This window comes from Pleuronectes platessa, chromosome 13 (genome assembly GCF_947347685.1).
Source record: "Pleuronectes platessa chromosome 13, fPlePla1.1, whole genome shotgun sequence".
Lineage (NCBI taxonomy): Eukaryota > Metazoa > Chordata > Actinopteri > Pleuronectiformes > Pleuronectidae > Pleuronectes > Pleuronectes platessa.
Window position 1 is genome coordinate 18,860,808 of NC_070638.1, and position 17,119 is coordinate 18,877,926.

Consider the following 17,119-nt stretch of genomic DNA (forward strand, 5'->3'; position numbering starts at 1 on the left):
TGACATTTATTTTGACAAGTCTCAAATGCACTTGTAAACTACATTTTTATTAAGTACATTTCCATTGGGTGGATTAAGTGCAGATTGGATCTATTTGTACGGAAATGCTATTTTATATGTTTTAGAAGAAATTGTTGTACTTTTTACTCTACATTCAAACCAAAGTTTGATATTTAACTAAACTATGATGCAACAGACTGACTGCAACCTTAACATGCTGCTTGATAACTTAAAATGAATGCTTCACTGCAAAAATCAGCTAAATTCTGTCATGATTTTAAGTCCTTGAAAGGGGCTGGTCTGATTGTAGCTGGTTTGATGGATTCATCAGAGTGGCTGTATTCATCCAGTGACTTGGTAAGACAGAGATTTGAAATTGATATCGATCGTTGTGTTAAATTTTTGTATTAAACTGAAAGTACTAATCGCTTATTATTCCGCTGCCTGTATCCAACTGGAAACCTTCTCTTAAAATAACATTATTTATGGATTTGACATGAACAGTTGCAAAGATGACTCTTGGTTGATATCATTCGCATCCTTTTGAAAATTATAAATTCATAAATCCAAGCAAAGGAACTGGATTCGATTTTTTTATATTTCATAGAAAAGAAATACAATGAACTTAGTCCACATTTTAGAAGAATATGATCGTAAACGAGCCTCGGTCCTTCTAACTTAAACGTAACTAGTATACATTTGTTTTATTAATTTGTATTGTTTTTTTGTTGTCTTTTTAGAATCTGAGCGGAACCTTTTTCCTTTTTTCGCCGTGACGTCCGGAGCGTTCAGCGTGATACACAGGAAGTAAACTCGAGCCAGCCAGACAAGCGGGTTGTAATTCGCTTGTTCACGAAGTATTGTGATCGAGAAACTGTTCATATAATCTGGAATTGAAGTATATAACTGAATCAACATGCTGATCAAAGTAAAGGTGAGATAACGCTTTCATTTAATGTTGTACTTAGCGTACCACTTTTGTTGAGTCGCTCGCTAACATCACTCACCGGTTCGCTAATTCACCTCGGGCTAGTTCTCATCATATTCCGGCTTGTAAAATGTTAGCTAGTTTTATTTTCCACTGGTTTTTGGCTCTTCCTCGTCGTCGCGTATGTTGTTTGATATCTTGCTAATTTAAAAGTAAACCTCAGCAGGTTAGTTTATTCACGGGCCGGTGTTACAATGAAATCCCTTCACAGTGTGTAACGCTGCAGGAAGAAGCCTAACGGACAGTTCTCCGGCCAGCTGATGTTAGCACTGTAAGAAATACATCCATGAAGTGTTTGATCGACTGGACGAGAAGCGTTTGAGTCATTTGGGAAAATGGGCACAGCCCTTATCCCCATTTAGCTCACTTGAACGAGTGCATTGTTGTTTTGTCTTCTCTTGTGTTGATGTGATCGTGTTATTGTTTTTCAGACCCTCACTGGAAAAGAAATAGAGATCGACATTGAGCCCACAGACAAGGTGACATCATGGAATGCATTGTCTTCACAAGATAAACAGGAATCTGAATAATCGTCACCCGCACAGCTCTGCATCATTTGTAAATATCCTGTGTTTGTTTACGTCAAGGTGGAGAGGATTAAAGAACGGGTAGAGGAGAAGGAAGGGATCCCCCCGCAGCAACAGAGACTTATCTACAGTGGAAAACAGATGTGAGCTCTTCCACTGTTTAACACATGCATCTGCCTTCGTAACGGAGATCTTCTTTTTCATCCTCAAATCTCCTCTAAACCATCTTTCCCTCTCCCTTGTGTCATCTTGCCCTCAGGAACGATGAGAAGACGGCGGCGGACTACAAGATCCAGGGCGGCTCAGTGCTCCATCTCGTGCTGGCGCTGAGAGGAGGGTCGGCGGTCCACAGTCTCGGCTGCACACACCCGTCCTCCTCGTCATGAGCCGCTGTCGTCACGGGGCCGGCCGAGTGCCAACAGTCGAGGTGTCTGTCTTAAACTGAGCCACGGCACAGAGATTTGAAATCCCACACTCCCTGGCCTGCGCAAACAAATAATCAAAAGAAGAAGAAAAAACAACAACAAAAGACGTTCTAATCTCACTGAAAATGTTTTTTGTCAACCCACATTGGCTTTCTGAGTTTGACCCATTGATGCAGGCACCCATGCATTACAAGAGACAGTGTGAGAACCCTGTGGTCTTTTTGCTTGTGAATAAATGTTGAAGTTAATTTAAGCTTTGTCATCAAACACACACACACACATTGAGAAAGACACAGAGACAGGTCACTGAGGATTCTGAAAACTTCTTTTCTTTTATAGAAAATGACAGGAGACTGAAAATTCAAAGACAAATACAAACAGTTGATAGTATACTCCCGTACATTTTAGTGAAGGTAGATTGTGCTTAAATCACACTACAGCACCACTGCTCGTATCCAGTCTCTAGAGTGTTTTTAGAAGTTCTGTGGTTGCGATGATTTTCTTTAAATAACTCATAATACACTTTATCGGTCTTATGTTTGACAGCTCAGAAGTATCATGTTAGAGATTTCCATCGTACATTTCTATTTGTACTCACACGCTTATCATCTCAAATATACATCTTATAAACCGCTTCATGACCGTTTTCTTCTTGTATCACTTTACAGTCTCCAGATAATAAAACAATTAACAAGGAAACAATGGTCAGTAAAAACAAGTGTCGCTTGTGGGAATGATAAAAATGTTTATTTGACAATACTTCTTTTAAAACCATGTCTTAGCCTTCAAAATTAAATATGACATAACTTTAGAAAACTTCCTTTCTTGAGAGGGCTCAAGGCACAGAGGAGAACACTCTGAGCAGTTCAGCTGCAAAACACAAGACAAGGGAATTCCAAGACATGGCTGTTTAAAGTCTCCAACCTTTCAGATTCAAATTCATGTCCCTGCATTTTCCAGATAAAATCAAGCGTTCTGGATAAATTAATTTCATATAAGTCGTAGTTGCTCATTAGTTAGTGCTCAGCTGCTTTTCAGTTGAGTAAAGAAGGTCAAGGCAAATGAAGAAAAAATGAGATCGCTTTGTAGTGGAGTATTAATGCAGTGTTGTACGAGTAGAGTGGATCTAGTGGCTTAAACTGACAGAAGCCACATTCACATAAAACCCTAGTTGAAACTTAAGTGGATATTTGTTTGAACAGTCACATAAAACTTCTTAGAAAATACTATAATTTTGTCATTTCCATGTTTTACCTGCATATTCCACAGCTCGTGTTAATAATCACATTGACACTTCAGCTCCAGGCGAGAGGAGAACTATGTGTTAACACGAGGCTGATTTCCTTCGAGAGAACAAGTGTTTTTCAGCGCTAAAAACACCAGAAATAAAAAAGGTGGGTATTTGAGGAACAGCAGGTTGGACTGTGGAGTGGAGGGTTTTTACAGCAGACTGTCAGTGAGGCTGACGCCTGCTGACTCATCCAGAGTCTGCTGGCATAGTCCAGGAGGACTGACTAACAGCTGTCAGAGGCCTGGGAAGGAGTCGACCTGGACGGTGTCCTGGAAGGTTGATCCTTGTCTGGTGTAGGATACACGGATCCTCATCTTCAGGCTCACCTGGAGGAGGAAAGAAAGATTTGGATTCCATTATGGGAATGGGAGGCAAAGGTTCACCACTTCATTTCTGTATGTGTGTCCGTGCCCTTAATGCGAGTTCTCCACTTGCGTCATCAAGCACCACAGACCCACCTTGTTTGGGTTGTTGAGGACCACCAGCTGGGTCACCTTAGCTGCGCCTCGTGCCGGGAGAGAGTCCCCACTGGGGGCCTTCATGTGTAACTGGACACTCTGCAGGGAGATCAAATACAACTTTGAAGTCTAAAGCAGTGGACATGTTGTTGTTCCCTCTACCACTGAGAACATGACACACAACAAGGCCGAGGCCAAGATGTGACACATGCTGAGCTCATGAGCTCAAATTCCCCTGAACAGTCCCACCCAATGATGAAATGTTCGGCTTCACACCAAAACACTGACCATTTAGTTGTTCAGTTATATTTACCTTAATATCATAAACCTACACAATGATCTAAATGTAGATTATCCCAGCTGCCAGAAATATATGGTGGAAAAGTACCAAATTTTTTTGAGCATATAATAATATAATTTCTAATGTGTATTTCATTTTCTTTTAAGTTTGAAAGAGTTTTTTGATGTAAAGAAACAGTACGTTTCTATATAACACATTATGGGGGCTCATGAGGCAGGGCGGGTCCGCCACTAACAGAGGGTTGGTGGTTCAATCCCAGTCCGGCCTATTCCACGTGCCAAAGTGTCTTTGGGAAAGATACTGAATCTCTAATTTCTCCTGAAGGCTGTGCCCCTAGTTTGTGTTTGACGTGTGACAGAGAAAGTGCTGCCCATCGATGCACTGTATGAATGAGTGTGTGTGAATGGCTTAATGACAAAACTGTCCTTTGAAGAGCAGTGAGTGGCCATTAAGACTAGAAAAGAACAATATAAAAAACTTAAAGAAACATACAAAATATTCATTTATATTTATAAATATTTGTCCCAGATACTCTATGTACTCACTGGTAGCTACATCCCTGCCACAGAGCTCAAACCTGCTTAAACTGGGGGAGATGGGCGAGGATGGAGTAAGAGCGTGTTGAAGGTTAGAACTGTTTTTTTCCATCCACCCGACCAAACTAGAAACCGGACCAGCCAACACAAATCTGTCAGAGCTCCCACTCACAACTGCCCACTACATTTTTCAGTCTGGTTATTTTGAGACTTTGCCTCTGCAGACTTTGATAGAAACTTTGCCTTTTTCAGAATGACGTGTGGCTTCTTCATGATGAATACATGGTCTGACAGAGGAGGTTTACTGAGCTGAGTGTCACTGGTGCTGAAACCAACCTTGGGTACAGCAGCTTGCAGGGTGAAGGCGCTGATGTCCGAGTCAGTGGAGTTGGAGGCTATGAGTGTGACTGTCAGACCTGAGTCAGACTGTTTCTCACAATTAAGTGTCAAAGCCACGCCGTCTTTGTCGTACACCGTCACTGTGGGAGCTGTGGGAATAAAAGACTGCATTTACTTTACTGGAATTTTAACATAGAAAACACCAATAGAGAAATAGAGGGATATAATTTGACGCAATACAATTTCAGTTTCTCTAGTTTTGTTTCAAATTAAACTTCCTCTTTTTGTCTTGAGCTACTTTCAGTCCAGACAGTTTCCTGACCTTTGAGAGGGGCCAAAACTTTTCCTGCCAGCGCCCACGTAAAATGTCCGGAAAAGGTTAGAGGGAGATCATGGGAGAATACAACAGGAGAATATCCAGAACATTCACAGTGAGTGAGCGGGTGTGAGCATGACGTTTCTAAAATGTGACGGATGCAAAACTGGAAGAATGCAAATATCCAAGAATGAAAGAGGAACCCTAACAGATGAGGATGTCATCTTGGAAAGACAACCTCCACGCCCATGTCAATGCGCTGTCATGACCTTACTCCTACATGCTCTACCCAGACGCCACCCTGGCCGGAATGTTCCGGACATCTTCCTGTTGCTGTGAACATGTCTGACTCAAACTACATCCTGCTGTGTTCTTCATATGGGAAAAGCAAACGATGGAAAATGTTGAGTTCATGTCTGAAAAAACTTTTCATTCTCGAGCAGCGTGTGTGGTGTTTGTGTGTCTATCGGACCTGGTGCCAGGGGCGTTGGCTCGAACCCTCCCAGTAGATCCAGCAGGTCTCCTCCTGCAGTGCTGGCGGTGTTGATGGACAGACCTGGTGCTGGACTGGGCTGCAGAGGCTCCTCGGAGCCACCCAGCAGGTCCAAGAGATCACACACCTGAAGGGAGACACAGACAGAGAGAGAAAAGAGTTTCTTCATTGGAGTCTCAACCAAAACAAGTTTGTGGAAGATAATATTGAAGTATAAATGTCAAGTCAAACTTAAATATGTCATTTAAAACCAAAAAACTAACAAAAGTCAATTACAGAGAATCAGGACTGGATAGACTTTTCGCAAGCTCATCAGTAAAAATGTACTTATGTTGATGTACCTGGTTAGCAGGTTGTTGTTGCAGCAGTGGCTCAGCCTTCTTGACTGTAGCTGTCTGGATCTCCTTCATGGTTTCCCCCATTGACTCTCCATTGGTATCACCCAAGGAGTTCTTTTCAATCACAGGCATCCTCTCCAGCACCGCTGCCCTGTGGAGAGACACCGCATCTGAGCTTTTTACTGGTCAGAAAAGAACAACACTTGGAACCACAACATGCAGGAAGTCCAAAACAACTCTACTTCAGATTTGCTTTTAAAGAGTTGAAAAACGAAATGCCTTCATGGAACCGTTGCATACCTCATGTGGTCATATTTTTTGAATAGAGCGTTGTATTCAACTGCCCTCTGCTGGAGCTCCACGTCCAAACAGCTGCCGTAGATGCTGACAATGCTCCTGATCCGACTGGAGAGGGTGGAGCGATAAAAAGAGAGAGGGGGAGTTAGGAGAAGATTTGGAAATTGCTGGAGCTATTTAGAAGTCACGTCCCGCTTTAAGCATATCACTGCTCAAGCTTTAAACCTAAGGCTCCTCAGAACTCTTAACTATCAATATCTGTCGGCGACCAGATGTCGATCACCACTGTACATGGCACATTAGAGACACAGATGCACAAGAGCCTGAGAATGAGACTTCAAAACTTAAGATATCAAAACGTAAAGTCTTACTCCACGTTGTCAGTGATGCGTGTGCTCAGTTTCATGGTGGCGGTGAGAGCAAAGCCTCTGGTTGCTGGGGAGGACATGTGGGACTGTAGAACTGTTTCCAAGGCATCCAGGGCATCGTCTTCAGATACCTGATAAAGACACGTGTCATGACTGGGTTCTCAAGCGGCTGTCACAATTTTATAAAACGGAAAATGATTACACAGTTTATTTGCCAGTATACAAAGTACTACAGTATCACAATCCAGTTCACTTCCTGTAGGATACCCCACACTTGTTTTTAGGGTTACAAATTTAAAAGGGATTAAGAATTAATAAAGATTCTTGGGTAATTTACCTTACTGATTTTTATTTGCTATTAAGACAATGTCAGATGCTTAATTAGAGAAGACCAGCAGGGAGCTTGGGCTTGACTATACTTCTGTTATGTGTATAATTTAAAAGGGAGGGTAAGGCTGTTTTACATTACTGGGTTAATAATCCTTTACTAATCAATAGTAAAGGATTAATATTTTTTATATTTATTCAATTCACTTTCAGATTTTATACTGCTCTAGCTCAGAACCCTGCGCTCTCTCAATCAATTACAACCTACTTGTGCTCAGATTTCCTGCTCTCCATCTTCAGCTCTTCTGCTCGTGCTCACGCTGCTTTTGTGCACATGTGAAATGTCTGCTCTCAGATTTTTTTGTTCTGCACTTGAATGTTTTGCGCAGCATGTCTGTCAAAATTCTAAAACCGAGACCAGACCTTTCTCGTCTGCACATTAGCGGTGTGAGCGTTAGTAGAAGAGCTGAAGCGCAGGATATTTAAACACAAGCTGTTATGTTTGAGTGCGAGTGCAGGGTTTCGGGTGAATCTGGGTGCGAAATCACTCAAAGTTCTGCCATCAAAGTGAGACACCATGCTATTGAATAAAGATAGGAAAAAAGAAACATAAACTTTCTGTACCGTAATGGCAGTCTAGAAAAATAACCAATATCATTGGTATCAATATCATGAAATGTAAGATCCTGCATTAATTGCAAACACAGCACTTTCTTTGTGCTGCATTGTGCTTTGCTTTGCAGGGAGGAAACCTACAGCGATAACAACACCAGATACAATATATGAATAAAATGCTATCATGATTTAACAACACAGTGGACCATTTGTGGATAAAGAGAAATCATTTATGTGGGCGTACCTGTACAGCCTCAGTCTCCTGACACTCTCCTTTCATCAGCAGGTCTCCATACTCTCCTATACACCAGCAGGCCACCTGCACCAGGGATGGCTGCACAGACCCACAGAGCAAACATGACTCACTACAGTCTATAGTTATTGTATTACAGTCACAGTATAATGTAAACATAGAATAATTGGTCAGGTTCCTGGTAAAGTTCACTGGTAAGCAGAGCAGTGTGCTGAATGGTCACTTTTGCTCGAACTCACAGGAAGTTAATGTGTGAAACTGCAGCACAGTGCACAGTCAGTACACTGCTCCTAGTCTGACTCCATTCCAAAAATAAACCTCACTGCATCAGGCATTTTGCTGAAAAGCTGAAAGCCAAGCTATTCTCACTGCCACGGAACCACAGCAGCTTTGTCTGCTCCAGGACGCACACACTTTTCTCTCTGATGAAAATCTTTATGCATCGCTCGAGTTTCGAGCTGATATTAACACTGGTAATTCTATTAAAATAATTGTGTGTGTGTGTGTGTGTGTGTGTAAACAATGGATCCAAATCCTGGACCTGGAATTCTTCCTTTTTTGTAGAATTATCTAAAATTTTGTTCTGACAAATACCACAAGGGAATGTTTTCTATTATGCAGTTGTATTTCCTGTGGTTTGCTTTGTTTATTTTGCTATCAAATCATTTCATAGTATGAGTTTAAATGTTGCCATTTTTCAGTCGGGTCCAAAGGCCACTTTACAATTCACATGAAAAGGAATGTCATTTTTTCATTGGTTTATTCCACTTTGAGACCCATAAATGAACTTGTAATCTTCTGTTAATGTTTTGCAGTTAAAATTAGTTTAAAATATTATATAATGAATCATTCTCAGATTCATAATCATTCTCATTTTAATTTCTCAAATGAATATCTCAAATATATTTTATTATTTGTAAGGATAGGATCAGTATGGAGTAACCCACAGACTTTAATCTTCAGTTACACTGGATGAATAAGCTGACCGATGCACAGATCTGTAAATTACTAATGGCCACACATGCACACACACATGCACACACCTGAGAGATGTCAGTGAGCAGGGCGCGGTACAGCTTGTGGACGGTGTAACAGTGCAGCTCAGAGGTGTTGGTGATGAGCTGGATCAGGTTGGGCACAGTTTCATCTCTCACGTCGCCCCCTGCCTGACAGAGTGAGGAATCAGAGTTAAACACATGCACACAAACATGCACAATAAGTCCATTAGCTAGAGAGCTGGAACCAGTATCGGGGTCGCCCTATATTCCCTCCCAGACCCTATGACCTCACTTAGAGGGATATTTCCATAATACCACATCCCCAGTATATATCTTTGTGCATAATTTAGTCTCCATCATTTAGAGAGACCACTGAAAAGGATAAGTGTGAGCATTAGCTTATACAGCAGTCATTAGTGTTTCATTTATTCTCTCTACTAGACGGATGGTAAAATGAAAAGTAAGGATTTTAACATTGTGTAAAATGAGAAGCAGTAGAAGAGGATAAAAAGCCCTTTCAGAACAGTGGGCGGTATATATGAATGTTTGTACAGAAGGAGGAGGCCCCTGGTATCAGCACTGAGGCGTGACTTGTGACTGAGGCGTGACTTGACATCAGTGGAAAACGATAAAATAGTCGTGAGTGTGAGGCCCATGTCAGAGGCAGCAGGGTGAGTGGCTCAGTCTGTATTTACCGTGGTGAGGACATGCAGGATGGTGTCAATGTGCCAGCGCTGGGAGGGTGCATACCTGACAGAGACACACACACAGCTAACTCAGTGGGGCTTGAGGGGGACTCAGAACCACACACACAATTGCATCTAGACCAAACCACCGCTTGCACGCGCATACACACAAACAGGGAGGTGCATTAAGTGGTGGAGTGATATACAGCAGAAACACTGGAGGCTATTGATCACAGTGGCAGCTAAATGGACAGGGACCTCATTGAGAATGGAGACAGACACAGTCAGATTTTCCAGCCACACACACAATGTACATTTCAAGCACAGAGACTTTTTGTTGCAGCTTTTACAATTCACATTTATTATTAAATGCATTCACATGCACATAAACGTCTGTGTGCACGCATGCACAGATACAGAATGTGTACGTACTACAACCATGTATGTGCACATTTTTGTGTCGGGCAGTGTTTCACCTTTCAGCCGCGTTGAATATACCGCTGGCAGCATGAGACTTTAGCTCTGGGGGACAGGAGGAGAGGAAGAGGAGCAGCTCCTTCATCATGGTGCGGATGTTGGTGGCTGACACAAGAGCTAAGGACAGCTCCAATGCACGGCTAGAGGGAAGAGAAACAATCATGGAAATACAATGAATAAAAAATTAGACCTGTACTATTGACAATCGAGACGGCTGTTAATTCTGTGTAGATAGAGCAGAGGTCAGTGTTTTCTCTACAGAACATATGAGTGTGCATAAAGATGGATGACAAGACAGCTCTCAAAAAGTGGATCCAAAACACCTGGCTCTCCGCCTGGTGGCTGTCTGCAGTATAGGTCAGAAACCCTTCCCCATACATGTAAGCAGAGGGGATATGGACACAATCAAAAAAAGATTCTTTCTTCTTATCACACAGATGTTTATTCAAGTGTTTATTTTCCCATAAAATTTGCCTTGACTTAGTTATTTAATGCTATAAAAATGGGGTGAAATGTCACATTCGACAGCTGAGATTGACTCCTGATTGGTCAACTGCGTGTTTTGGCGGGACCTCGATACCGCGGCGCTACTACACAGACTCTGGCTCCCAATTACAACACCAGAGCAAGATGGCAAAGCCCATATCCAGGATATTTTGGTCATAAAGCATCAAATTGTCTCTTTTAGTGAGAGCATCAGACAATGTTCCAAACTGAAAATAACATTATTTTCAAGAGGTTCCCTTACTTAAAAAAATGTAATGTATGTCCACTTAAAGAAAATAACTGATCCAAGACCAGCTGTTAAATCTATATACTAATTCCAGACATCTCAGTCCGTATGTGAAACGCATATCTCGAGAATTGTTCATCTTATGGGCTTTACACTTGGCATGTGTATTGTTAAGGGCTCAGGGAAGTGCAGTGACAAATTTTGTGCAAACAGGCGACCAGTGCTCTGCAGCAGCGTCACTGTGCAGCTTTCTGGTTCTGTCGACTGGGTCAGGCAGTCCTTCTTTACTTGCTACTTCTCAATCAGCACAGGTCACCTTTAAAGTTTCAAAGATAGAGCTGCAACCAGCATTACTACAAGCCAAGCAAACAGCTCATTCCAAACAGACATGATTAGAGCTGGCACTGCATCTACACAATCTAAATCGTGTCAGAAGACACACATTAGGTTATGACATCTGAAAAGCAGGAATTCAGAGAGTCATGTTTACTGAACGAGGTGAAAGTTACCGTTTTACAGAAGCGTCCTGGTCCTTCAGACAGTCCACTATGGTTCCTCTGTGGCGCTGCACAGCGTTGTGATCTGTGCAAACAATCTTTTGAAGGGAGGTCATGGCGATGTACCTGGACACACATAATCAACAATGAAAATTACGATATTATATTTTTAACCTTCATGCTCTTCATCGGCTAACAATAGAGATTAATTCGCATTGCTGTGTAGACTTATCTTCCTCAGCATTACCACATAAATTATTTATCCGACCACTTGAAAAGGTCTCATGAGCTGATCAAGTATTTATGTGAGCACAGGAGAGCTCGGATCTAGTGGAGCAGTTCTGGCAGGAATAACCCAGTCCTATTACTGCCACACAGAAACAGGGAGATTCAGGCTGACAGCAGATAAAAGACCAGTTAGGCCCGACACATGGAGACAAACCTAAAAAAAATAGGAACATAATAAAACCCAAAGGAGCCGTAACAGTCCTCCTCACTGCCTGATGAAAAATGAAATGTCTCCAAGTTGAGAGATCAGCATAAAGGGACAGACAGCAGCCGCCTGCTCAGCTCCAGAAGAAATTAGCTTGGATTGATGGCAGGAGGTTTCTCTCTGTGGCTGCAGAGAGTTTGGGGAGTTAGATGATTGGCCTTGAGCAAGAGAAGAGGTAAAATGACACCACAGCAATAAGAGAGGAAGGAGGGAGGGAAGGAGGAAGAGATGGAAAGGAGGAAGGAAAGGAGGCGGCGCTGACCGAATGTTCCTGTCGTTGTTCAGGAGGAATCTTCCCAGGATGTTCACAGCCAGAACCTGTGACCAAACAGAATTGAAGCACATGTTCATTAGATAACACTGTTCTCTGTGTATTAAAGTGGTTAAACACGGTGAAAAGATTTGCTGGTGTCTCACCCTGAGGCCGCACTCTGACTTGATGTCCAGCACAGTGAGAACAGTCTCGTACAGCACAGCGTTGCCCACTGTCTTAGTGCTGTCAGTGTTGGTCGCCACCTGTACGACAAGTCACACACACGTCAATACATCACCCTGTGTCTGTAACAGACCATTAAAGACCTGTGATACATTTATAATGTACTAACTAATAATTTGCTTCTTGTAACCATTAACTTTTTTTTTTTACTTTGTACAGTTTTTACCACACAATTTATGTTAAATCTTTTCAAGGAAAAAAATTCTGTCTTACTTAGTAAGTAATTCATTTTTTTAAGGTCCAGTGTGTACGATTTAGATCATGTTTGGAAGGGGAGGGTGAGTTGAGGGGTGTTCAGCTGCAACATTCAACTTCACCACTAGATGTCCCTAAATTCTACACACTGAACCTTTAACTTAGTGCTGGATAGTCAGCATGGGAATCATTACCATGGCTGACATCACACAATGACAATCAATTAATGAGAGTAAACAAAATATTTTACAGTTCTTTGTTACTTTTCTTGGTTGTTTTTGTTGCAGGGCACATAGTTTAATTACAGACTCTGAGTGAATAATGGACCTGAGCGAGAAGGTCATTCATGGCGTCACTGGCTACTTCATTGTTGCGTCCGAGGATTCTCAGCAACCTCAAGATTCGTACCTGAAGATGGAAGCAGGTGAGAGTCAACAGCTGGACTCATATTTATTCAAATTAACTTCAAATCAGCAAGAAAAGGAGGGCGACTGAGACAACAAGTGTTTATGTTTATAGCTGCTTTCAGACAAATCAGAGGCTTTGGAGATTCTCCAGATTTTCTCCTGTTAAAAAAGTCTAGATAATGTGCGAATACACACATATGAAAAAAACAAGAAAAGAAATAGATAATAAGAAATGATCATAATAATTTGTAATGTCAGTAAATCAAACTCCGGACTGATATGATACTTTGCAAGAGGTTAGTGAAAGTAACTGACCTGTAGGAAGGGATCACTGATTCCTGCCACGTCGTGCTCTGGAGAGTAACCGGAAATGACCAGACCTTTCATGATCTGAACTAGATCTGGTACTATCTGAGAAACACACAGCAAAAAACTCATTGCAACACAGTGCACAATGAACTCATCAGATCTGTCTGTGAATGTGCGTGCACGTGTGTGTCCCGCGTACCTTCCTGAAGCGCTCGAGTGTCTCATGATTGCGCTCACACAGCTCGGTGATGAGCACCACAGCACCATGTAACACACCTAGAGATACAGGAGGGAAAAAGTGAGAGAATACTTAGAGCTATACGCGTGTGACGGTGTTACTGATACGTCATATTTCATTAAGATCAACTGACCGTGGTTCTTCTCAACTAAGAGGGAGCGAGCGGCGGGAGCAAAAAGCTCCCCGAGTTCATGGACTTTTCTCACGATGTGAACAGCACACAGAGCAGCCTGGAGGAAGAGGAGTGGAGCAAGTTATCAACACAAATACATCATTTCTATAACACAGAGCAGATGATAATGGGTTCCAATTAGTTTTACTGCTGAAAACAGACTCAAATCAATGTAAGACAGCATTTTTTTTAATGCCCATAAGTAATACTATTAAAACTAACTGGTTGACCCCTAATAAGAATAACTAGTGTATAATAATACAATAATAATTCTTTCTAAATGTGCAGCATTTTATAATTATTTAGCTCTAAAGGGAAACATTGCACTCTAGCTTTAAACATAATTTCTGTTTTTCATTCCATGGTATTCATTTTTTTAAGAAAAACATGTACTAATGAGAAAATCACAGCATTGGTTTGCTTAGTCATTCACAACAATGCTGGAGGTAATAACAGATAAATGAACAGCGACTATCCCTGTTCAGGTCTCCACCTTCTTCTTGATATAGGAGTTGGAGGCTCGGAGCAGCCTTTCGATCTCTGGTGCCAGATCTCTGCACATCTCAGCAGAACCCATACAGGCCAGAGTACACAGAGCCAGAGACTGTACGTACTGGTTACTGTGAGCCAGGTCGCTGGAACACACACACAAAGATGTGCTCAGCATTTTATGGATATCACATGAGAACAGCCTCCATTTGATGTGCCCACCCACCATGACGTCACCCATTGGTTTATGAACTGGTGTTTTGAATAATATGGTATTCATGTGCTAATGCACCAAGTTTCAGAGTTATTATAGTTTTATTTCTCACATTGTTCTTCCTTATCAGAGCCTGGTGCCTACATTACCCACAATGATCGGAGTGTGTTGGGCTTGTATTGGCTGATGTAGCCTCGAACCAGGATGAGGAGCATCCTCTGACGTAAAACTCACTTTTCTTCATTTTTTTAAAACTCAAATTCGGTCAAACAGACACTGCCTCAGGTGATGTCACATGAGGCTATTTGTCAGACTTAAACAAGCTCCCTCTAGAGCCACAAAAGGTTGATACAGTTATGTCACCACATGTGCAGCAGTATTCCCCAGGATCTGTAAACAAAGTCTCAAATGCAGATGTAAAAATTAAGTGTTCCCTAAATTTTAAATGAGTAATAATCATTTTTTAAGACTTGTCCGGTTAGAGCTGTCCTTACTTCTTGATGGAGTTGGTGATGAGCAGGCTGGCGTCCTGCTTTTCGTCCAGCAGCATCATGGCTCCCAGGTACCCCACCCGCTTCTCACTGTAGCGGGGGCTGGCGATCATCCGAACACACTCCATCTAACAAGGAGAGCAACAATGCCTTTACATGTGAAGCTACCAGAAAAACTAATAGCACCGATGTCCCTGAGGGGAATTCTCAGTCTGAGGTTAGCCTCAGCTCCAAAGCCACAGCCTCAGAGATGGGAGCGAGTCAGTGACCCAGTTGCGGTGTCCGTCCCTGTGGACTCACAGACTTTGACATTAAGTCCTAGACCTGAAGACTTAACCACAGCTCAGAGAGTTCTGATGACAGAGGAAAGACTGAGGCCGAAAGTACGTGTTTGAATGCACAGCGCCCAACATTACTAGTGTAGTATGATTTTGCACGCGACATCCATTGTGTACATTTTTGCTGAGCACACGGATGATGTCTGTAAGGGATCAACACTCAGGACATAGTCGGTTGTTGAACCCAGTCCCTCCAGCTGCCATGATGGTTTTTTCGCCCTGCTAAACCCCATTAAACCCATGACGGGCATTAGAGAAAATCCCCTCACCTGACCAAAGTGAGCTGGGTAGCCCAGCATGTGCACGTAGAGCAGCTTGGCCAGGTTGTGCGATCGCGCCCCGCTGTCTGTCTGCCTGAACTGGGCCCGGATAGCGGCACACTCCCTCTGGATCACGCCCCGCTCCTCGCACTGGGTCCTGGCCGACCTGATGGCCCGGATCATCTCTTGGAGGGGTATGGATGGAGACATGGCTGCATGTGTGTGTGTGTGTGTGGGGGGGGGGGGGGGGGAGGAGGGGTGTGTTTTGTATGAGTGTATGTGGTGTTGTGTGAGGAATGTTAAAAGATAACAACATATTAACAGAGAGAAACATACTGTAGTGAGTCATACAGTGTTGTTGTTTCAGGCTCCAACGGTAAATACAATGTTGTTACTACACTGTAATAAAAATTGTCACTAAAACACAGTACATGACAGTTTATATCTTTACAGCCACTAAAACTACATTTGCAGTCGTGTTAACAATGGCTGCTCGTGGTGATTAACAAGGATCCAGCTGCCTTTATAGAGAGTTTACAACATACATAGCCCTGTACACATCCCCCACTGACACTACCGACACGCTCACAGACATGAGCTGGCTAACAGGTTAGCAGGACACTCCCACACTGCGGGTCAGTGAGTGGAGCCAGAGGCTAACTGCTGGAGCCCGGCTAACCCTGCTGCAGCTGACACACCGGAGCTAATGAGCTAGCCGAGTTAGCACCGCACTGGGTTCTCGGGGAGCGGTTCAATGGGAGATATGGGACGTACCTATGTCGCTGAACAGAGTTCGTACAGTGTTTACAGGATCAGACCGGTTCTACCGACCCTCCTCCTCCGCACGACAGCAGTCAGTCCGCTGGAAACCACGATCCCGAGCTCACCGTCCATGTAGGGACCAAGCTTCCGTAAATAATCGCAGCACTTCCTGGTTGGATTTTCAAAATACAACTTGGTTCAAGAGATATTAAAGTAGGAACATTTTTGTGTATTATTTGGATTAATATTAAAATCTTTGAGGGATTTTTCTTTAATTATTTTAAAATTTTCTAGAAAAATACAAAGGTTATCAGCCTAAATTCCTACAAAAAAGCACCTAAGAAATGTTTTCATACATTATTTACACTCTACTCTATAGATATGGAATGTACATTTATTATTTTTCAACTTTGTATACATGTGCCTGATACCTTGCTGCTGTAGCACATACATTTCCCAGTCTGTGGGATTCAATACACTCCATCCATCCACTGTAATAAAATAAAGGTTAAAACTGATCTGTAGTCAGCATTGGCTCATTTAAACCACATTTACGGACTCTGGGAAGCCGAGGTTTACTGTGGCAGTTCATCTGGGTTTATTGATTAATCTGAAGTAATTTAGGGAAATGCATATTGGGTGGTTAACGGTCAATCTAGTCAAAATGTAAGTAAAGTCTCATGCATATACTTCTACATGTAATTGACTCATCGTATGGTTTAGGTATTTACGCAATACTTAAACATTTGAATGGACTAGAGTATTATTGGCCTTTATTTTGAAAGCATGATCCCCTTCTTCCCTGTCATATCAGCGTTACTGTGACGTGTTAACCCACCTAGACCTGTCATTCCTTCCTGTGACTTCCGCAATTTGATCGCTCACTTGTTCTTCGGCTCAGCCCTTTCTACGTCGGGTGATCCAACAGGTGGATGAAACATTGATGAGGTGCAGCAGATACCACTGCATTGTGTAAACCCCACAAACAACAC

The 17,119-nt window shown here is 42.4% G+C and overlaps 2 protein-coding genes across 2 annotated transcripts; one reads left to right on the top strand and one right to left on the bottom strand.

Moving 5' to 3' along the window:
- The first annotated feature begins 773 nt into the window (after positions 1–773).
- Positions 774–2,578, top strand: nedd8l (NEDD8 ubiquitin like modifier, like). Its single transcript, XM_053437935.1, has 4 exons — positions 774–934; positions 1,420–1,467; positions 1,576–1,658; positions 1,775–2,578. Exons 1-4 carry the CDS (start codon positions 917–919, stop codon positions 1,899–1,901), a joined length of 276 nt encoding a protein of 91 aa, XP_053293910.1. The 5' UTR covers positions 774–916; the 3' UTR covers positions 1,902–2,578.
- Positions 2,248–16,280, bottom strand: ap1g2 (adaptor related protein complex 1 subunit gamma 2). The gene is made up of 22 exons (XM_053437934.1): positions 16,140–16,280; positions 15,375–15,577; positions 14,771–14,895; positions 14,067–14,208; positions 13,535–13,631; positions 13,363–13,439; positions 13,170–13,265; positions 12,775–12,855; positions 12,174–12,272; positions 12,019–12,074; positions 11,276–11,389; positions 10,033–10,173; positions 9,566–9,620; positions 8,916–9,038; positions 7,864–7,953; positions 6,681–6,808; positions 6,313–6,417; positions 6,016–6,163; positions 5,654–5,801; positions 4,863–5,014; positions 3,690–3,788; positions 2,248–3,557 (listed from the first exon to the last, which is right to left on the bottom strand). Exons 2-22 carry the CDS (start codon positions 15,573–15,575, stop codon positions 3,465–3,467), a joined length of 2,370 nt encoding a protein of 789 aa, XP_053293909.1. The 5' UTR covers positions 15,576–15,577; positions 16,140–16,280; the 3' UTR covers positions 2,248–3,464.
- Positions 16,281–17,119: the final 839 nt, after the last annotated feature.